The sequence below is a fragment of the Cheilinus undulatus genome, linkage group 13 (assembly GCF_018320785.1).
Source record: "Cheilinus undulatus linkage group 13, ASM1832078v1, whole genome shotgun sequence".
In the NCBI taxonomy this organism is placed as follows: Eukaryota; Metazoa; Chordata; class Actinopteri; order Labriformes; family Labridae; genus Cheilinus; species Cheilinus undulatus.
The window spans coordinates 30,169,374-30,192,437 of record NC_054877.1 but is presented as its reverse complement, the minus strand read 5'-3'; the positions used below and the strand labels follow the sequence as shown (position 1 = coordinate 30,192,437).

At 41.0% G+C, this 23,064-nt stretch overlaps 1 protein-coding gene across 1 annotated transcript in view; it reads left to right on the top strand.

Moving 5' to 3' along the window:
* Positions 1–5,146: 5,146 nt before the first annotated feature.
* LOC121520397 (ephrin type-A receptor 4-A-like) overlaps positions 5,147–23,064 on the top strand; it is a 42,008-nt gene continuing 24,090 nt past the window's right edge. The window contains exons 1-5 of the mRNA XM_041803824.1: positions 5,147–5,332; positions 5,994–6,061; positions 10,828–11,025; positions 11,332–11,442; positions 11,837–12,191. Coding sequence (XP_041659758.1) covers positions 5,176–5,332; positions 5,994–6,061; positions 10,828–11,025; positions 11,332–11,442; positions 11,837–12,191 — 889 coding nt within the window. The 5' untranslated portion in view covers positions 5,147–5,175. The remainder of the gene's footprint in view (positions 5,333–5,993; positions 6,062–10,827; positions 11,026–11,331; positions 11,443–11,836; positions 12,192–23,064) is intronic.

The window sequence follows — 23,064 nt, the reverse complement described above, 5'->3', positions numbered from 1 at the left end:
ATTAAATGCAATGAAACTTGGATCTTACAACATGATCCTGAGGCAAAACGGCACTTAATGCATTTGAAAACACCATTGTTGCCAAGGATGAAGACAGCAAGACAAAGTTCAAATTCAAGGCCATGTTGATTGTGTTCTTTGACATTAAGGGTATCATTTTGGTATTCGGTTCCAGAAAGATTAATTGTGAATCAACACTATTACAAACAGGTTCGAGAAAAACTGTGAGAAAAGTCTGAAGAAAGAGACCACAGTTGTGGAAAAATGGGTTTATTCTTCAAGACAACGTGTCAACTCACACTGAACTCTTGATAAAGCAGTAACTGGTCAAAAAGCAGATCACAGTGCTTGATCACCCTCCCTATTCACCTGATCCAGCCCTGTGGGACTTCCTCCTTTACCTAAGATCAAATCTGTGCTCAAAGGAAGATGCTTTGAGTCAGTGTCAGAAGTTAAGAAAAGAACGACAGAGGTTCTGAGACAACTGTCCTAAGATCTACTGCACTGCTTTGACTTGTGGAAGACCTGAATGCAGTGGTGTGTTGATGCAGAAGGGGAGAATATTGAAGGAGAAAAATGTTTGTGTTTAATTTGAGCATGCCATTGAATTTGTGGCATAGGTCACTGCCTCCTCAGTGGTCTGCCACTTACAATAGCACTATCAACGTAAAATGTTCTGTTTGTCTCCAAGAATGATTGGTTTAGCATCGGACAAAGTCCACTGATAATTTAAAATATTGATCTCAGCTTTCAGGTAATCCTTGGACATAAAAATAACTGATCAGAATTTTATTTCATGTCTTACCCATTTAGCAAGCACAATCTCAGGAAAGTCTTTCCAACTGCTTTCACGCCTTGTGTCTCATAGTCACAGCAGCTGCTTTTTAAAGGCAAGCTTGCATTTTAATAGCTATGTCATTAAAATGTGTTATACTGGTGGTTTTCAGTTGTTGGCCAGTGTGCTTGCTTGAGATGTAAAAAAGTCCTTTCCTCCTCCTGGGCCCCCTCCTCTCCTCTCTCCCCTCTTCTTTTGGACTCCTACTGGTGGACGGAGGGCGAGAAAAAAGAGAAGGGGCAGGGAGTGGAGGTAGGGTGAGGGTAAAGGGAGGGAGGAGAGTCACTATTGAGTTGTCCACCCACACAAGGCCCCCTCTGGTCACCTGCGTGGGTTTGGGCCAAAAAGAAACCCTAGGACACACACTCACATGCACATAAAAACACACACTTTCGCACAAAGAACAGAAAAAAACCCGACAGTTTTCTAACCCCAAATGTCAAATGTAGCAGAGGATCTCGGTTTAAAAGCGATTTAAATTAGTGAGAAACTTCCTGAAAACTCCAGAGTGGGTCATTGTCAGCATCCTTAAAATACTAAATAACAAAGCAGTTTCAGCAGCAAGTGAAGCAGCATGGAGAATTAAAAAAGCTCTCAGAGCACTTGGCTGCAGTGTGTTCTTCAAAAAGGGGCCTAGTTTATCATAATTAACATTGTTCCAGGCTGTCAAACCTGCAAGGCAAAGAAAACAATGCTCTCTTCTATGTTTTATTGAGGAGTTATGGTAAATTACTGGATGTATAATTACGCGAGCTGGGCAGATTCTGTCCTCAGCGTCTCCTCCTACATCCCATCTGCCCTGCGTGTCCAGAGTGTGGGTGACTGAAGTAGCTGCGGGGGGTGAGTGAATGAGGAATTATTGTGGAAAAATGCTAAGAAAACTTGTGATGTAACAGTCTGAGTTGCACTTGTGCTGTTTGAGCCGACGCTGCAACAACAGAATGAGTAGTAGGAGAAGAAAAGAAGGGGAAATATAAAAGTAAAGGACCTCTGTGACATTACTAAGAGCCTTAAGGTGTTTCAATCTGGCAGAGCTCCCTCCTGGAGGATACAGCGAGCCAGGAGAGGTGAGGAGAATAAAGGGGCAGGGTGTAGAGTGGTAGAAAGATGGGTATTTTTAGGGTGGTCTGTTATCTGCAGAGAGGAGGGCGTGCGGTATCACAGCCGGGTCACATCGCTGAGGGGGGAAACAGCCCCGGATCTCCACCGAGACAGCAGATAAGGAGAAACAAGAACAATGAGATCTCGCTCTGTCTCTCAAACACATGTTAAAAAACACCCTCCCAACCACAACCACAGGAAGACACACTGCTGCTTACTCTCACACATTGTCTCACAGACACTCTGAAACCCTTCGATGTGTTAAAAGAGCACGTCATAACGAGTCTTTGAGCTCCACAGGTGAAGTTAGAGTGTGATTTTGCTCTTTTCACTCACAAAAAATAACCCAACATTATCTTAATATCTCCACATCTTTTTCCATGCTTTCGCTCTTTTTTGCATCTCTTCTCTATGGTAGCCCTTTAAAGATGTAAATGCCAGCAGAACAGATGGATGCAGAGAACATCTCATCACTCTGACACCATGTTTATGCAATCACACTCCTCATGCACAAACACACTGACACGCACGCGTATACTCCAAAGCAAGATGCTGATGGAGATTTCCTCAATCATCAAAGTGATGCACGCATACACAAACACTTTTGGTGTTTTGGTATTTTTGATGAAACCTTCTGTTCGCCTCTTCCTTTGTTTATCATGAACACACGCATGCAGAAAAACATGGCCGCACACATGAATTGAGTAATTCGCCAGACAAGCAGCTGTTACGCAGAGATCTGGGTCCTAACCAAACGCCTCTGACACGCTGATGACGCTTTGTCGACCCAAGGAGTTCAACCACACATGCTTGCACAACACCGATTTAGAAGATCTGACTATAATCTAACACAACTCAGAGAATATCAGTCTTGCCGTGTGAATATTAAATGGTTTCATCTCCCTGAACAATGTAAGCACTCGCCAAATGAAACCCTGACTCGCTCCAGGAATATCTTAGTGAGGCTTTGAGGGAAGATCCTTTTTCAACACCCAACACCACCCCCACCCAACCACCACTCTACCACCACTACCACCCACCCTTCCAATCAAATCCTCCCTGGCAGTGCGCTGCTCCTCATCTCTCTTCTCTGCTTCTTTTGTTCGTCTCTCTCAGCCGCCCACACACCTACCGTCCCTCGGGCTTTTCTCTTTACACTCTCACACACATGAACAAATTTACATTTGGCTACTTCCTATGTACTTCGCTTCATCTCTTCAATTACTCTCCGTCCTCTTCATCACTGCTAAGAGTCTTGGAGATACTGTAGTTGTATGATAGGAGGCTCACGTGTGCAGACATCTAAACCAAAACAGAGACAGAGGCTAAATTTGGTGCTTTACAATACAGATGTGTGGGCAGCAGCCATCTGGGAGCCTGAATGGAGCAAAAAGTAAAGTGTGTTAGTGTGTGGATGTGTGTTTGTGTGTCCCAGGGCTAGGGGCCAAACTTAAAGTAGAGCTTCAAGCTGGGGGCCCGATGTGGAAACCTCCTCCGGAGAGCTGGGAATCTCAAGGGAGAGTGGGAAAAACATCCCGACGGTAATCAATCAAAACTTCCATGACACAAATGACCAGAAACAACAGGGCCGCTCTCCATCCGTGTCACTGTGTCACCTCCGCCCCACAGTCATGTCCCACCCACCTGCGCCGTAGCCCGATAGGCCCTCGGCGTTCGACGCCCAACGTGATTGGCCCATCGGTCCCTGGGCTAGATCGTGATTCCATCTCAGCTAATTGGGTCTTTGTGATTGCGCAGTCTGTCGTGGCGTTGGGGGAGAATGAAACGTGAAAACGGTATTATGGTGGATGGGGGGGAAGAGTGGCAGGTCGAAGCAGGGAGATCGTTTTTTTGGGGGGCAGCTCAAAGCACCAGATGCTCTTCCTGGGTCTTTTATGATGCCTTACAGGGGATCGAGATGGTTTCAGCGTAGCAACTGCAGAGACACAAAGCGAAATGGAGACGAAACACACTCGCACAAGCACATACATGCAAATGCAGACAAACTGACTTACAGTTCACGTCTGGAACAATTGCCTTGAATTTCAGCCAACCCTCGCTTTTCATTTGTCTTTATTAGTTCATTTAAACAAATCAGAATTATCTTTGTGTGCTTTCAGCAAAGATGACTCACAATGGAGCACATTTTGTTTTCATCTTTTGTGGTTATTGTTTACATACAACATATGGAGAAAGCTCTCGTAGAACAGTGTAAATGAAAGTATTTAATTCTCAAAGCTGTGCCTCTATCGAGAGCGATTGTTCACCAGTGTTTTTTTTTGAGAAAGGGAGAGCGTAGGAGGACGGGTCATGAGCCTGCTCTTTGTTTGCTCCACCACGCTTCTGCATGAGGCCATAGTCTTCTTGCCTTTTTGTTTATGCGTCTCTTTATTTAGAATTCATCTGCACCCTTTTTTTATGTTCATACTTTGTAGATGAAAATGATTAAGAATGTGGTGGCAGATGGTGGTCGAATGATTGAAGCTTATCCCTGTCTTATTAGACTAAAAATATCTGACAAACTGCTATTAAAGATCCCTGAATGGCTTTTTCCTCTCCTCCTTACACCAGCTGCCATCAACAGGTGGCGCTGTAGTCATACAGTTACATAGTTGTGCTCCTTTGGACAAAGAGCTTTTAACAACCTCAGCTTCTGTGAGGAAAATCAAAGTGGAACAGTTTTGTTTATTATCTGGAAATGTAGACACATGAATATTTTGGTATCAATGTCAAATAAAAAAAAAGTAGTGATGTAACGTTTTGGGCTCACGTGCCTGCTAGCAACGCTGGAGGTTAATTATGTTTAATGTCACTTTTGACGTGCAAAGACGACTTAGTAAGGACTTGTGCTCTTGTTTGCTTGGCTATATCTTATTTACCTTTAAAAAGTGGTTTCAGGAGCTCCTATTCAGCTGGCCTCTGCTTCTTTATAAACTCACAATTCCTGAAAAATTAAAGAGAAAAAGTCACGTCAGCGGCGTCTTTCATCTCTCTGTCCCGCGTGCTAATACCTAGCTTACACAAAAGTCAAAACAATAACTCCATATCATCACTTAAAGGTTAAATTAAACTGTGAAGATGGTGAATTGCCACAGCTATGTCTGTCATTTGGCTCATGCCGTTTGAATCCCCATTAAGGGAAGCATCTGAGTGTGAGAGACCGCCCCACTATCCGCTGCTGCATCCAACTCACTCGCTTTCACACTTGGGTTCATTCAACACACACTTTTCCCACCGGGATGGAGCTGCTTCATCCTGCGCGCGGAGCTAACGCGGAGCACGCACGTTTTCAGTCGGCACACATGGCTGCGAATATAAGGCGAATATTTTCTACTTTTATCTGGATAATAACACTGGTTTCGGGTTCGAGGACGAGGATTTATCCACCTAATGAAGGTGAGTTTCCTCTGAGGGAATCTTCCGAGTGGGTTTCCGCTGTCCTGCGCTGTTGGAAGCCACCGCCGCGTGCGCTCCCCTGCGCGTGCTGCGGTGACGAGCAGGGCAGAGAAATGCTACAACTCAAAACAGCTTAAAAGTTGGATTTGGGCTGATTTTTAAGCATATTTCTCTTGTTTTAGCAAGGAATTCTGCACGCATGGAGTTCTGCACATTTCTTCGGATACTGTACTGTAACGAACGCATTTTCTTTCTGGCCAGTTTTATGATATCAAGGCAACGCAAGTGCACGATAAAAAGCAAAATGTCATGCTACAGACTTAAAACAACTCATTAACGTAATAAGACAGCAGATGGATTCATGCGGATGGATCCTCAATGCACAAAAGCTTTGTCGTCATTAAATCAATATCAAAGCACGAAAATGCTCAGATAAGCCATGAAAAATGCAGTAAATTACTTTAAGTACCCTATTTAAGCACACATACTAAGTTATTGACCAATTTTATTGAGATCATTTAATGTCAGCCTTGTGTATATGCTCATTTTTTACTTTTTCCTCACTCCTTAGACATTTTTAAGTATATTTTTTACCGAAGCAATGTGCAGGCTTTTGACCTTAAACCACCTGCATGTGTGTGTTTTTGTGCATGCATTTCAGTGACCCTGCTGGATACCAGGACAGTGCCAGGAGAGCTGAAATGGGCAGCCAGTCCCTCAGAAGGAGGGGTGAGTGGGAGCTCTTCCTCTTCTTTTTCTTCTTTAATTTATTAATTTTTCATATTACAGACCCACTGTTTACAGCATGTTCTCTCCTTTCACAAACACACTCCCTCAATCTCACACAAACAAACACATACTTGAACACACTTGGTCTGGAAACTGTAAAGAATCATCCCACAGATCTTGAAATGTGCTGTTGTTCAGCGAGCCTAAAAGTGCTAATATGAGATCGCTGGCGTTGTGTTTGGCACGGCAGAAAGCATAAACCAGCTTGGTGGTGGGTGTCATTTTTTAGGGATTCTTTTACTACCAAGCCAGAATGAATCCTGGAAATTTCTGTTTGATTTTCTGTCTTTTTTGAGTTTTTGGTACATTATGATCTGCCATCTTTATGCCCTCATCCTCTTCTCTCTCTCTTTTTGCTCTCATTCATGTCTTTGTTGGTTTAAGAGTTATTGGTGAACTTGACTCGTATTGCTTCCGTCACCATGCTCTCGTTCTCTCTCACACGCTGCTTGATTGATGGGGTCCTGGTCTGCACGCACTGAGCTTTTGATTACAGGCACCCCCCACCTTCCTGCATACACACATATACACATAAAAAAGACACCATCTCTGTATGGTTGGGGCAAAGCTTTTTTTCCTCTGACAGCTGTGATTTCTGTCTGCTGACAAAGGCTCGAAAAGAGACGAGACAAGGAGGCATCATACCCCCTTGACAGCTTTTTTTTCTTTAGCTCTCATCTTCTCATCAACACACACATACACGTTAAAGACAGGCAGATAGAACATACGACTACACACTAACACACAACCATGTGCTCATGCTCATCCGTAGATGGTCTTTTATCCATGTACTGTGCTGTGCAGGAAGAAGAGCATGACTGATATTTGAGTTTTGAGGCCTACACAGATGTTAATATCTGAAAACACCGACAATTTATTAAAAATATGTCAGTGTGTAAATATCAAAATGTAATGCAAAAAATAACAGTTAAGTCAGGAACACTAACTTCATACATTTAACCGTTTTATTGCTAAAAAGATACTCAGTTTTATTTGGTGGACAAGGCTCTTCTTGACAAGCAGCATGTTTGACTTTCTAGGGAGCACCTGGCTACAAACCCCCATATGGATAGATACATTAATGTCAATGCATATTAAATACCATAGAATTTGTTCAAAAGGAATTTATCCATAGTAGCATGAATCTAAATATGAGGGTGCCACAAGCTTTTGGCTATAAAGGAGGAAGCTGGGGTGGAAGACGTTACGCTTTGTCAGCAGCAGCAGCGTGGTGCATCAGCATTAATGTAAGCAGGGATAAGTGAGGAGTACGCCATATTTAAATACATCGCTGTGTTGAGAGAAAGAGGTGTGATTGGCTGTGGGAGCTGGGAGGCAATAATTAGGAGCAGCTGGCTGTTAGCTGATCACGGCTGGGTGTATAACCACTGTGTCCTGCATGAACTAACTCTATTTTATAAAGAGAAAAACAAGAATAATGAGCCAAGTATTTCATAAATCAATGGGAAAATGAAATGACAAATGCATTCTGTCTTTTATTTACATGTAAAATAAGAAAATAAATTAAAATAAATTGGTCAGAAAAAAAAAAATCTTCCCTTTTTGTTTCTCATCTACTGCTGCCAGTCCATCCCAGTATCAATCAGTACTTTAGCTCATAGGATGGGCCCTGATGACATATCGATCAAGCCCAATTAGACACACGCTCACACCCAGATCCCACCCCCTTATGCACATACTTTCCCTGGCTCTCCCTCTCTTTTTCTCTCTGTGGACACGGTGCATTTAGTGTGTATACAGCTCTCACTAGTGCAGATTATTATTCAGGGGCAATAAAAAGCCAATTTGGAGTTGGGAGGCTCAGCGGTCATTTGGAGGGTCACAGTACAAGGCAAACAGTCGACTCTATTGAGATGGATGGTGCAGTGAAGGTTGAGGCGGCTTCAGTGGTATGGAAATGTGCCTGGAAAAACCTTGGAGTTGCAACAAATCTGAACCACTGTACACTGCAGAATATCGATGCAGGAAGGGAAGTAGGCCTGCATGGTTTCAAATACAGCAGTAGATTAATGGATGTGCCCCAACATCTGAAATGTGTTGGAATTGTATTTTCTGTATTTATGAGGGCAAAAGTGTTCCCAAGTGGATAAAAACACAAGAAAAGTTCACCACAGTGTTTCTGCTGGGTCACTTGTGTGTTATATTTTGTACCTGCAAGAGCCTAGAGCAACTTTACTAAGTTTTACAGAAAGAAAATTTGACTTTTAAGATATCTAATACAAAAACTATTTCGACTTGTGTCAGTTGATACCTATATCATTATGTTCACATTTTCATTGTTAAAAGAAGCTTCACCTGTACCAGAAGTTAACCATTACCCTTTTGTGACGTTTTTAACAAGACTTAAAACATTACCGACACATTGTAAAACCAGGTTTGATCTGCCCTTTTAAGAGCTCCAATCAGCACTGTAACTACCTGCAGACAAACATTGAGCTATGTGGAGCACTTCATAAAACTGTGCCCTTTTTATGGAGCTATTACTTTCAAATTGATATAAATTATTTAATTTAATCAACAGGTTTGCAGGGTGGTTCACTGAGACAATCCTGACAACATGTTTGAAATAATATGAACATAGTTTAGTTGGTTAGTTGAAGTCTGTCCTTATTCCTTAAACATTAAAGCAGTAATCATCAACTGGCAGCCCGATGGCCACATCAGCCCCCAGTAGCTTCCCATGCGGCCCCTAGAAGATGATTAGATTAAGAACATGTGCAAAAAAAAAAAAAACTTAAACTAAAAACAGTTAAATATGGAACAATGTTGTCTCAAGATTTGATCCGTTTCACAGAAATCCACCGGTCAGCCATTATTAATGACTATGATGGATAGTAAACACATACTTATCCCTCTGTTATAGACAAAAGCTGCTGTTTTCCATTGCATTTTCAAGCCCTGAGAATCAAAACTATAGACCTGCATCTTTTTCAACCAATAGTGACACAGCATATTGGCATCAAATTCAAGGACTGACAACACGACAGCCACAGAAATATGAAGTCAAAATATTTCAATAGACCCCTGGTGGCAATTGTAGTTTAGGTGATCTGGACTGATCCCATAGAGGTGAAAAATTGTACACAAGTCTGGCCCCCCCAGCATCTGCCAAGACAAGAGATGATCCTCATACAGATGTAGTTGATGACCACTGCTTTAAAGTGTGTTCAAGACCTATAGTTTCAGTTTTAAAGAGTGTTAAAATGAGTTTTAAGTCTAACTTAAATTCATATATAAGCATATATTGGTATTAACTAAAATTCATTTGTAATATTGGGAAAAATTCAATATCCTTCAGGGCTAATGTTAGCCATGAGTACTGATTAACCAGTGACTGGACCTTCCAGACACAGGTGTCTTCATGCTCCAATCACTTGAGACACACTCACTGCACTCAGGTGATCCCCATTTCACTATTGTGAGACTACTAGCACCAATTGGCTGGACATCTGTTTAATTAGGTCTGTCACTTTAAAGGCAGTGAATATTTATGCAGTCACTTATCTCACATTACCTTTAGCAAGCAAGCAACTTTATTTATAAAGCACATTTCATTAGAGGGAAGCTCAATGTGCTTTACACTAAGGTTTTAAAAACATGAACAATTATTTCCACAATCATAAAACCCTTTAGAAGGATTGTGAATAATCATATCAGAGACAAGACATAGAAATGAATCAATGGGAAGCATAAAAGGAGAGAAAAAGGGCACACGGATCACAGACAGTTGTAACAGACCTCAGGTCTGCAGGGAAGTTGTTACAGAGAAAAGGACCACAGTAACTGAAAGCCCCCACCGCAGCCTTCATTCTGATTCTAGGTATGGCTAAAAGACCTTCACCTGGGGGCCTGAGGGGTGGGGTTGGGTTATAGACTGTGAGCAGGTCAGAGATGTATTCAGCGGCTGAACCATTGAAAGCTTTGTGGACTAATAGGAGGATTTTAAAGGTGGTTCTGTATTGAACAGGGAGCCAGTGTATTGTATTTCCTAGTGCGTGTTAGGACTCTGGCAGCTGCGTTTTAAATAACTGTAGTTTACCAAGTGATTGTTTTGGTAGTCTGGCATATAGTGCAATTTTTGTCACAAAAGGCAAATTATATTGACAAAGATTGATTTACAAAATCAATAAAAGCGTAAAACAATGCATTATGGCCCTTTTTTCTAAACAAGCATTTTCAAAAAATCGTTCTTAACAATGCAGCATCAAACTGCATGTTCTGTTACAGAGTATAAGAGTAAAGAAAAGTTTAGATAACAGGTTTAATTTTAAACATTTGACTTTAATGTTACTTTCACTATCACTCTCTGTTTGAGAGAACATTTACATTATAAACATCAGTTAGGATGTGATTATACGTGTGGATGTGTGTCAAAATGTTGGAAATATCTGACTGTTTCACTGGTTATAATTATTTTATATCAGGGTTATCCAAATAACGACTCCTTGGCCACCTGTGGCCCTTTGTCAATAAATTTAAAGTCATTTCTATTTAACTAGTGAACATTTTATTCATTTACATAAACAGGACACTCCTTTTCATGGTAAAATTAGTTGAAAGGTTAAAAAACAGAATTTGGCAAAAAATAAAAACAGATATCATAGGGCCCTAGTACTGTTTGTTGTGAATGGCTTCAAATAGAAAGCTGAAAGCCTTCCTGAAAAACTGTTTGTATCCCTCTGCAGTGGGAGGAGGTCAGCATCATGGACGAGAAGAACATTCCCATCAGAACCTACCAGGTGTGCAATGTGTTGGAGCCCAATCAGAACAACTGGCTGAGGACAGACTGGATTCCTCGCTCCGGTGCTCAAAGAGTTTATGTTGAAGTTAAGTTTACCCTGAGGGACTGCAACAGCCTGCCGGGCGTCACTGGCACCTGCAAGGTAGGAAAAGCACACTCAGGACATCTTAACAGGGCAGAGGGGTCGATCGTATGGGTTACACGCAATCAGAAGTGGGATTTCTTGTCTTACTAAAGTTTGCCTTCTTTAAGCTAACTTTGAAGCTAATACCTTAAAAGACAGACTGCTGCTAATGGAACTTAATTATATATTACAGCTGCTGGTTATTGAAGCATACCCCCCCCCCCCACCCCTTTCACTCATTATCATATTAAGAGAAAAGATGAGCACTGATGATGATAAATAGACGCCTCAGTCTGACATTTTTCTGCCCCCCTTGTCTTGAAGGAGACGTTCAATCTGTACTACCACGAGTCAAACGAAGACAGGGAGAGCTACATCAAAGAGAGCAACTTCATTAAGGTGGACACGGTGGCAGCAGACGAGAGCTTCACCCAGGTAACGCTTGACGACTGAGTCAGACTTTGACTTCTTTATCCTCCCTCCTCCGCTTGCTTTAATTTGCTTGAAAATAAAACCTCCTGTGGGTTTTTTTTTTCTAAATTTGAGTTATAAGCAATTTTATCTTGGATGTCCGTTCTGCTGTCTCTTGGGGTTTTTTGTTTAGTCTTTTGTAAAATTACTTCTGGTTTCAGCGTTGTAGGCATTACAGCTCGTTTTACCTCTGAAATCAATGGGAGTCAATCTGGATTAGTGCCAAATGTTGAAAATGTGAAGATCAGCCTCAGTTCAATAAAAACTCCCACTTTCAGTAAAACAAGTAGATCAAATTAATAATGACAGACACAGTTTTCTGCACTTTTTAGTAAGAAAAACTCCTTTTTCTCTCTAGGTTGATGTTGGTGACCGCATTATGAAACTGAACACGGAGGTGCGGGATGTAAAGGTGACGACCCGTAAAGGTTTCTACCTGGCCTTTCAGGATGTTGGCGCATGCATTGCTTTGGTTTCCGTCAGAGTTTTCTACAAAACATGCCCACTCACTATCAGGAACCTAGCAACTTTTCCCGACACTGTCACCGGAGCTGATACGTCCTCCTTAGTGGAGGTAAGGGGGTCGTGTGTCAACCAATCAGAAGAGAGAGAGGAGCCAAAAATGTATTGTGGTGCTGATGGAGAGTGGCTGGTACCTATAGGTGGATGTCTCTGCAACCCAGGATACCAGGAAAAAGGAGGAGCGTGTAAAGGTTTGTTGATTTTTTTTCTTCCTACTTGGCTGTAATTTTGCTTCCCCCTTGGTTTGCTGCTTCTGACTCTCATCAGGAGCAATCATTCATACAAAAGTTAAATGTCTGTTCACTAATTAAAGGAAACAGAGACAGAGATTTGGTTTGTGCTGTAATTAACACCTGCCTGATAGGTCTGTGAAGTGTTTTGACTATTTGTATGTAGCATTGTTGTATTCTTAAAAACAGCAGTATTGTGGTTGCCAGCTAGTAATGGCAGAGTAAAAACATGCAGTATGTTCAACTACAGCAAAACAAATGAATCACTTTGGATTGTCTGCCCTTATTTAAAGAATAAGAGTTAGTTGTATCCAAAGTTTTTTCTTGGCAAGTAAGGAAAAACAAGATGATAGAAAACATGGCACAAATAAATTCGGTATTTTGTTTCATGATTGCAGGGAAATTTTTGAGTACTGATAGAAAGGGTGGGATAAAATTTTGAGGTGGCGATATATCATTGCCCTTACTTGTGTGACACAATTATCAGATTGTTGGCACCAAATATCTATATTTTAATCAAATCATTTTTTCAGATATCCTTGGCAGTCTCACTCACCATGTCACCATTTCATTTAAAGTCAGACAGCTTAGAAAGAAGGTTAAGAATTGAAGCAAGAAAAGGTGAAACTGGTGTCAAATTGCAGTGAATTAAAATGAAACCTGTTCTTGTATTAGCTTAAAAGACATCGAGATATGGTACATCCTACTGGATTATATCATATTTTGTTGTTTCAATTTGTATCGTCTTGTGTCTGAACTATCGTGTTGTATCAATGAAAAGCTGGAGAATCCCACACCAGTTAATCTCACAGGTAACACTGCCTGTGGTGTATAAAAATGGAGTCAGGCTAAATTAGTTTACCTGAAGATTGATGGACGGGCATGTCTGGTTGTTCCCTAAAATATCTGGTTACCAAAGATTGTGATGCACAGACCGAGGACCGAGTCGTTACAGCTCAAATTAAGCCAGCTGATACAGTTGCCTGTTGTTCCACTTGTCAAGTCACAGACAGCTGTTTTAAGAATGTTACACACAGATAAATGTAACAAAAAGGGAGATATCAATCTTGTTTCAAAAGGCAAAAATACCAATTTAGTTTGATAAAGTCGTTCTATGAATTTTAGAGTTAATTACATATTTTTTTTTTATTGCTCATCATGATAATCAATTGTCATCCTCGTGATGTGTCAGTGAAATTTCATGGCACATAAACACAAAAATGCTTTACTTGATCAGTCATGTTGTAAGAAAGGTATCTGCTGAGAACAATTAATTTTCCATTGACAAATGGAACAGGGTTGAGCTTGTGCTGCAGAAGCTATTGAGCTTATCATGGCTTTTACAGCACAATCTGATGCTCTTTTACCACCACCGCAAACAGCAGACACCAGATGTTCTTAAATCCACAGCAGAGAACTACCAGAAGGGCAAGTAGGAGAAAGTTTTGGACAGTTTTCCGTAATCTTTTTCTCTCTTTTGGTGCATTTCCGTGGCAGCGTTACGGTACCACTTGCAGGCTTGGCATACTACAGCGTTTTTCCATACAATTCCTGAAACGATCCCTCGTTTTTGGAAAACTTTTTCAAAATGAAATGGAAATATATCGTTTTTGTCTCCGTGTGGACAAGGCCTGAGTTGCTTTCAATGTTTTGTGTGTTTGTATATAATAGAAATAATTATCTTAACTTTTTTGGCAACTTCTCCTGCTTATTAATTTGCAGTTGATGTCAGTAACCACAATGAATTTACCAGTCTGAGTCGGGGTTGTCAAGATACCAGGATTTGAAACTCACTTCCTGCTTTGATACCAAGGCAACAGAAGTATAAGTCTGGGGCACCCAGTGTCTTGTTTGAAAAGCCCAAACTGCAGGTTCTTCACACAGTCTAAACTGCACAGAAAACCAAAACATTGTCCATGCTTTTGTGCAGTTTAAACAGTGTGCAGGAGTTTGCCTGCAATTCTGATAGATTCATTCCTCTGCTAAGATGGTGTCTCATGATATAGGTCGTTTTGAGATATTTTTTGGTTGGCTTTTTGCCTTTATTTAGAGAGAGTGGGGGGAAGACATGCACCAAACAGTGCTGAGGTCATTGAGGACTATTGTCTTTGTACATGGGTGCCTGCTCTACCCACAGAGCCAATCCAGCACCCATTGCAGCACCAAAAGTTTGGGTGTTTTTCTGTGGGATCACAAAAACAATCTAATCGTGATTAAACAATTGCTGTGCCACATGCTGTTTTTCTGCTTGTTTTCTCCGTAGGTTTTGTCAAGTGGGAAATGTTTCAGTGTTATATTTTAACCACGAAAGTAATTATTTTTGTCTATTTATTGTTATTCTATATCATCACTTTTGTTTTGTCGATTTATACATTTAATTTATTGCTCATTTTTCAAAGTGTGAAGAATGTTGAAGCTCAACAAATGCATGTGATGTAGATTTTATCAAATCAACGAGTATTCATGTTTGATTATTGGGATCACATTACCAATTGTGATTATGATTTTTGCTATAATAGTAGGTTGGTACTGAAAAAGTATCAAAATAAACCTGACAGCCTTATCTGAATAATTTTACATAAAAGTAGTAATCATCAGGCCTATCAGTACCTTTGAATAAATCCAGGAACTTCTGAGTTTTTTACTGATGTACTTAATATCACAACAAGCTCTCAAGTCTCGCCATGAGGTTTGCTGACATAACAACAACCATCTGGACAAAAAGATACTTTCTTTTGCTTACGAATGTGAACTGAACTTTACAGTGGCAAATATTCAAGCTGTTCACACCTCACACCAACATACATGTGGCGGGGATGACGTGTAATGTTTGAAAGTGACTGTTGTGATAGTGAGTCTGCATGCTTGTGTGAGAACGCGGGGAAATGGGGGACAACAGACTCGGTGGAGACACTTTAATAGCATCGCTTCACTCCCCCCATTCAGTCCCATACACAACAGACACACAACATGTTCGCTCACACACACAAACGCAGATGGGCCAATAGAGAAAAGGGAGAGCTACTCAGCGATCTGCTCCCTCGTTTTATTTATGAAGCCTGTCCCAAAAGGCTAATTGTATAACAAACAGACCCATAATTCAAAGAGGAAAAAAAAGAAATGCTGAGAGAGGGGAAGATGGAGAGATGGACATAAAGATGGGTGCCAGTTGGCGAGAAAGAGAGAAATAAACCTAACTCTTCTTTTCTTTGCAATAAGAAGCCAAAATATCCCCTTGTGACAAACGTTCTCTGAAACCTTCACCCCATTTGGCCCGTTTGTTCTCTGTGAAAAGGAGGAGGAGGTTGGTGGGGTGGTCCCTGAGGCCTGAAAGATGTTCCTCCTCAAGTAGATTTAAGAGAGACCCTTGACTCCGCTGAACCTCCAGCAGATGTGAAGTGCCATCTATCTATCCACTGCTCACTTCTCCGTCTCCCTCGCTCTCACTGCCTGTCAGTGTTGTTGGCTGGGTTCAGCTGCCTCTGTGGAAATCCATCAAAGTCTGGATGAATACCGAATGCTGCTCAGTGAAGAAAAAAAAAACTCTGACCCTGCAGTATTGGATAGAGGCCTTTAACGCTTCTCCCATTTTAAGTTTGAGATTTGCAGAGGAAGAGAAGGGGAGGGGAGAGCAGGATGGAGGGAAGAGGCAGATAGATGTGAGAGTGGATTTAGATCATCTGTTCCTCTGATGTCAGAAGGTTTCTGGATCCTGTGGACTTTGCACGTATCTTTACTCAGTCAGTATAATTCACTCAGACAGACAGAGGCAAAGAAAACGCAGAGAGCTGAGACAGAGACACCTGGGATCACTGACAGGATCAAACTAAACAGTGCAGAAAAAAAGACGTGGTATAGATATACCCTCACCTTGAGCACCAAATAGTTCAAAAGGACATTGCAACATTTCAGGGGGAATAGTTTGCTTTCTTTCCTAAAAGTGCAGTAAGTCACAGCCCCAGGGCCAAGAACTGGTCCCCCAAAATAACCCCTCTACAGCAGCAGCTCCAAATCTGTCTGCTGGGTTTGTGTACACGTGCACATTATTCTGGCAGGGTATGCCAGTTTTCTTTGTATCAAGAGGTGCTGCTTCTGTTGATGAACAATTAAACCCTGTTTCCAGTTGCTAAACTAAGTTAACTGCTTCTGACTCTTGATTTCAGTGACAGATAAAACAATGGGACGGATCTGTTTTAGTGACTCCTGGCTTTAAAGCAACATTATTTCCCCTGTTGTGTTATTTTATACATAAATCAACTGAAAGAAAAGAAAAGAAAAGGCCAACAAGCAGATATTTTGTATTTAATTCAAGTCTTTATCATTGATTTAAAAGAAAAGGCTCTCTAGTTTAGTCACTTTTTAGTCATTTCTCATTAGAGATTTACTCTGGGGTTAGTTGCCAAAAACTCAAAAACATTTTAGTTCAGGTTTAGTCAACAAAAAGTCTTAACTAAAAGTCAAAACATTTTTTCTGTTTAACTAACTGAAAAAGCCAAATCGGAAAGTTCAGTATAGTTCAAACTATTCATATGAATGCAGTCAAGTTGAATTTACTAACATGAGTTAATTTAAAATAAACTAATTAACGCACTAACATACCTCATATAAAGGACTTCCATGTGTATGGAATAACTTTCCAAAAGGGATCAGTCGTTTTCATTGATACTGATACCCTTGTTGATACTCCTTAACAATCAAAGTCTTTATTCAGTACTTTTATTTGGTAGAAAGATAAGACAACCACCATTTTGTCAGAGAGTTTTTTTATTTGTTTTAAGTTTCTATGAGAACAAGCACATCTTTTCTCCTAAAAAATGTATTATTAAAAACTGAATCATTAAAACAGTCTGATTGCAGCTCATTTATTTCTGATGGCCACTCTCACGATCATTCATCTGAGATTGGAAATACATGCTAAAACATTCAAAATTAAACCTGATTAAACATCAGTTTAGTGTTAACGTAAGGGACAGGATATTAAGAATTAAAAGTTAAAAACCTAACCTGCAAATCCTGATTATAAAATATTTAATAAAGCTGAGTAAATAGGAAAACAAGCTCATCCTACAGTAAAACATTGCATCACAGCAAGCGTAGCTTACATAGTGCCACCTACTGCGTAGCCTTATGCTGCATTTCGAGTTCAGGATGCATTTTTGGTGATGTATCCGAATGGTAACTTGAAATTTACAAGTTCTGAGATGTTTATGGAACGCACCTTAAAGCTCACAAATCAGCTACGTAAGCTACGCTAGCTTACTTAGCTTTAGCTACATTTGCTAAAGTTAATGTAGCTACATTGGCTCATGTAGTAACGTTTATTACATAGCTATGTTTACTATGTTAGCTTCAGCTAAAGCTATCAAAGCTAAAGCAAGCAACCACTCATGCAGCTACTTTAAAAATGGGTCTTTATATAATTCAGTCCCAGATTAGACCTCTGGTCTTCTTCTGTATTTTATTTATGAAATGATTGTTAGTCTGTAATGTTAGCAGTGTAGTTATTTCATGAATGTACTGCCAGACTTTGTTAATGAATAAAGTTAAATTAAAAAAAAAGACTTGGACTGTAAATACACTGTACTGGCAAATTATGGCTTTTCCTTTTCTAGATATACGGTGTCTCAGATGAAGAGAGTGGATGTCAGAAATGTACGGTCTGCAGCCAGACCCCTCCAGACCCCTCTTAATTTATTACAGTTTCTCACCAAACCTAAATGTTCTTTTCTTAATGTGACATTTGAACACATCATGATGAGGTTTTATTTACCTTCACCTAATAGTTAACCTACTGAGACAACATTAAAACTAATCTTAACACCATCTTCTGTAGTCGGTTCCTGCAGGTTTCATCATGGATTTCAATGTTAGACCTTTTCTTTTTCTTTTTTTTTTTTTTCTTTTTTACACCAAGGTGACTTGATACGAACTTTAGCTGTTTTCCATGGCTGCTTTGAGCAAGGAAGACAAGGACTGTCCTCAAGCTGCAGCCAATATTACAAGTCCAAATGTTATAAATGGCAGCAAACACCACATTTTAGTTTGATTTCATGCAGTTTTTACCAAATCCATACAAAGCAGAGACACAGTTTCAACCTACCTAACAGCTCATGCTCTCCCTGTCACACTGTTGCACACAGGAACACACACTCCTGCTCTTTTCGTTGCTTATGTTTCGACAGATTTGACAGTCGAGTATTCACATTTTAGTCTTGTTCAGTATCACTGACAAAGACTAAAGTTTTTGCCACAGTTTTTATTATCAAAGATCTACTTTTGGCTTGCTTTCCTCATGGAAAAAAAGGTTGATGACAAACATTTTAAGTTGACAAAATAATCCCATTATTTCAGGGTTAACAGCGCTGTTTTTTTTTCAAGATCTTGAGAGATTAACTTGTCGCAGGAAAATCAACGTTGTTATGCTATGATAGCAGCATAAATAAGTCAAGATCTTCAACTAACAATGAAAAATTACCTGTTATCACAGAGGTAAATGTATGTCTGCTTAGGGCTTCCATAGAGCTCTTTAAATCATGTAACAGAGGTGCAGACTGTTGTGTTAGGAGCCAATTGCATTTTTGTCTATTGTCAATATTTTTTGTATAAATCTTATGTTTGATTTCAAGGAGATTGTATTTCATAGCATGTTTTGGTAACTTTCTTTCATGCCTGGAGTCCCGAGGCCTCTCTGTAAATGTTATCACTGTCAGCATTACTGTAAGGTTTTTCTAATACATTTCAGCTTTCCTTAAACTCCCACTGAATTGAACTTAAACAGGAGTAGACTTAGCTTAAGCACTGAAATGTGAAAAGTTCATTTTCAGTCTCGCCACAGAGTAATGAGGATGGAGAGGATGAGGGGAGCAGCTCAGGAGAGGAAGAAGGGATTAGATGTTGAATGGGGCGAGAGGGGCGATTGAAAGAAGGCCACTGACAGCAGAAGGCATCAATGAAGAGCCGCCCCTCCCCCGCTGGGGGTCCGTCATCAGGGTGCAAAGGGGACGAGTGGGGAGACACAAGAGAGAGGGAACTCCCCTTCTTTTATAAAACCCGTGGTTAAGACCGAGGTCACGACTGAGCCCCAATGAAGACGTCAAAAAACTCTGACTGACAGCTACACAAGGCACGCACATACGCACACGGAGAGTTTAGCTTTCGGAGTGCAGGGTCATGACCGAGGTAGATGAAGACGTCAAAAGTTTGACAGCTGCGATCCGTCTGGGAGGATCGGAAACGAGGGAGGAGAGACAAGAGGCAGAAAGGAGGAGAAACAACAGAGAGAATTTGAAATGAAAACGGACAGAGAGGCTGAATAAAAGAGGAGCCTCCTGCTTTTTGTCTCTCTCTCTCTCTCTCTTCACTGGCCTCCTTCTTCTTCTTCTGTCGTCTGATTCTGCTCAATGCTTCTCGCTGCCTGGGAGGGTTGGAATGTTTCTGTGTGTGTGTTTGCATGTTTGTGTGTGTGCTTCTGTGTTCCCCGCGTCCAGAGAGATTTCATGCTTGTGCTTCCTTCCAACGCACCTGCAGTGTCTCGTCGACAGCAGAAAGCGTTTTGGACGAAGAGTGATGAAAAGAGAGAAAAAGCTGAAAGAGAGATGACAGAAAGCAGTGAGCGGATGATAGAAAGAGAGCCTAATCGCTGTATTCAGCCCCTCTAATTATTGCATCGCCGTTCTGGACTCTGGACATGTTGGATTGCTGATTTGAAATGTGTGCGTGTGCGTGCGTTCATGTGTGTGTACTGTATCTCTGATTCTCTGCCTAACAAAGCTCTCCCTCCCGTGTACTCACAGTTTGGAGGACTGCCCAGGAAAGGAATGCCTGCAGAAGAGTGTGTTGGGGCAAACAGAGAGGGAGGAGCGTGTTTGTGGGTTTTTGTGTGTATATGTGCACGTATGGCAGGTGACAAAGCAACGCAGAAGAATGGCACTGCCTGAAGCCAGCCAATCCCAGGTGGGGGAAATGGTTTGCATTCCTCCAACACAATCAAACTGTGTGTGTTTCTCAGTGTGTGTGCGCTATTGTCTTCTTCTCCCAGGTTGTTCTTAACGTAGCGGAGGTTTGCCAGCTCCACCAGTCCGTCTGTAGTGCTCTGGCATCGGAACAACTCTGTCCTGCTCTCATTATCCCTCCTTTCTCTTCTCCAACTCTTCTCCCTGATCCCCGGTCAGAATCAGGGGGAAGGGGCTGGAGGGGGTCTGCTGCTGCTGGTGGTGGCAGGGGGTGATCCGTGTGTGATGGGGAGGAGGGTTATTGTTGTAGAGACCACTTTCACATGCTAATGTTAGCACTGTTGGCTCCGGGCAATCACACACTCACACATAAATCCACACACGTTTCAACTAAAACCACCAGTTTTTTGTGAGGGTTTAAATTTAGACAAACTTAAAGCTGCGGCTTCCACTGAGCACATTCCTAAGGTTTTAAATGTTGAGGAATGAGGGAGGCTAGTGCTAAGCTGATAGCAAGAAGGGATGAGACATTTTTGCATTCATCATGAGGGCAGTCATAACAAAAAAAGGAAAACTTCAATAGGATACTAATAAAAATCAAACAATGCTGGTTCTGACACATCAGTGGCAAACACCTGCTCATTGGCATGTTGGTGTGTTCTCACATCATGTTGGTTGTAAAAGACTTTCAAGTTTGGAAGTACTGTGTCCAAAAGATATAACTGCTGCAGCCCATTTTTGCGCCTGTGCACCAATCAGTGCTGCTTGCAGCCCTAGTTCAATTTGCCGTTTTCATGTAATTTTCACTGGATTCATTCCTTTACTAAGCTCCTGTCTTATGATGTAGAGGTAGAACATCACAGTTATGGTGCTTTTTAGTACCATCAAAATATCAGAGACTGTCATTTAAAAAAAAAACATGCTACTGAAGTTGTATGTCTGTCCAGAGGAAACCTCTTGCTTCCATGTTTTTGCAAGTTTCCTGTATTTGTCATGAATCGTTTTTTTGGTCACCCTCTACGTCTGTCAGCTTGTTTAACCAATAGAAAATATCAAAACAAGCAAATGCCCCAGCCCTCTCATTTAGATTGCACATAGTTTTTAAGATGTATTTTTAGGCATTTTGTCTTTACTATGGAAAAAAAAGGACAGTAGATAGCTTTGGAAATCATGGAGAGAGGGTTGGGGATGATATGAGGGAAAGGGGCCACAGGTTGGAATTGGACCTGGGCTGCCTGCTTGGAAGACCAGCTTCTGTACATGGGGCAGGACCCAATCACCGGGGCCACTGGGACCCTGCATTGGAGATACTTTGGCAAATCCACTACTCATTTTTTGAAATGGTTAATAAGTGATGGTGCATCAGTAGCATTGGCTTAAAGTTCCCTCATTTTGGAGCTGAAAATGTGTCAAACTATTGAGTTCTGATGTTGAAATTTTGTATTTGTGCCACTTTTTAACCAGGTTTCAGCCCGTTTTTGCAACTATTTGCCAGTTTATACATTTTGTGCAGTGTACACCCTTTTTGCCCTATTTTAACACATTTTAAACCCCTTAAACACTTTTAAACCCTTTCCTCCAGCTTTCACTCATATTTTTGCCACTTTAAACAAATTTTTACCACTTTCATGACCTTTGCCTACCCTTTATGTCTCCTTTAATACCATTTTCACCACATATTTCATGTTGCCACTTGTCAGTTTTTCCACTTTTGCCTTTTTTTGCCTCTGTAAGCAAATTTTTTTGTCACATTTAACCCCTTTTTGCATTTTTTTGTTGTTTTTTTTGTCACTTTTAGCCCATTTTGCTACTTTATAACATTTTTTTTTACCTTTGTTAACCAATTTTTGCCACTTTTAAGATATATTTGTGCCATTATTAACCTTTTCATGCTACTATTAAAATCCCATTTCACCACCTTGTATGCCCACTTTTTTGACTTTTAACCCATTATAATTCTGTTTTAAGAAAAGGGGTTTACGTTTTTAAAGAGGTCTAAATACTACAGCATCAATGAATAAATCAATACATATATACATAAAAAGGAAATATTTTTCTGTTGCTTTGAATAGAGTTGTTATTATTCAGGTTAAAACATGAAATGTGGTTTTCACAGCTTAACTTTACAATGGCCTCCAGTGTTGCTGGGCCCCAGAAAGCCTTTTTCCCTCCTTATGAGTGGCCTTGCTTAATGCCAGGCTCTGTAGGAATGGGAGCCTGATATGTGAAAGGGGAGTGGGCTGTCCTTCCAATATAGACATACAGTAGAGAGCAGATAAAACTTCAACCTTATCTCCAGCATCTCTGTGGGTTTTAATTAACAGGGCATGACCCCTGTGATTAATAGTGTCCCGCCTCCTCGTGTGACAGTCTATCAATCCGTCCATCCATCCGTCAATCTGTCTGCCCCTCCCCTCCATCCATCACGCAGACAGGTGTCAGACTGCAGCGGTCAGGGGTACTTCCTCTATCTACACCCCTCTGCTGGAGAAGAACAAGGGATGATGACAGATAACACGGGGGTCAAGGAGAACGCATACACAGTCACACTGACACACACGCATACAGTGCGCCGACAAGGCTCTTCGTTGGATTTGCAGCGCTGCATTTGCATTTTAGGTAGCAGAAGAATGCATATGCAAATGCCGACAATGCTGATAGTAATCAAAGGGCACCTTCCCCTCCTGCTCGTCTCCCTTTTTACTCTCTCTTCACCTCTTTATCTCCAGCTTCTCGTCTGTCTTTTTCTTGGGCTGTCTCTCCAAGTCAACCTTCATCATCCTCTGTTCTTTATCACTTTCTTTTACTTGTTTGAGGCAGACAAGACAGCTGATTATACATGCTAACTTGATGAAATATAAACATGCTAACAGACATGCTAA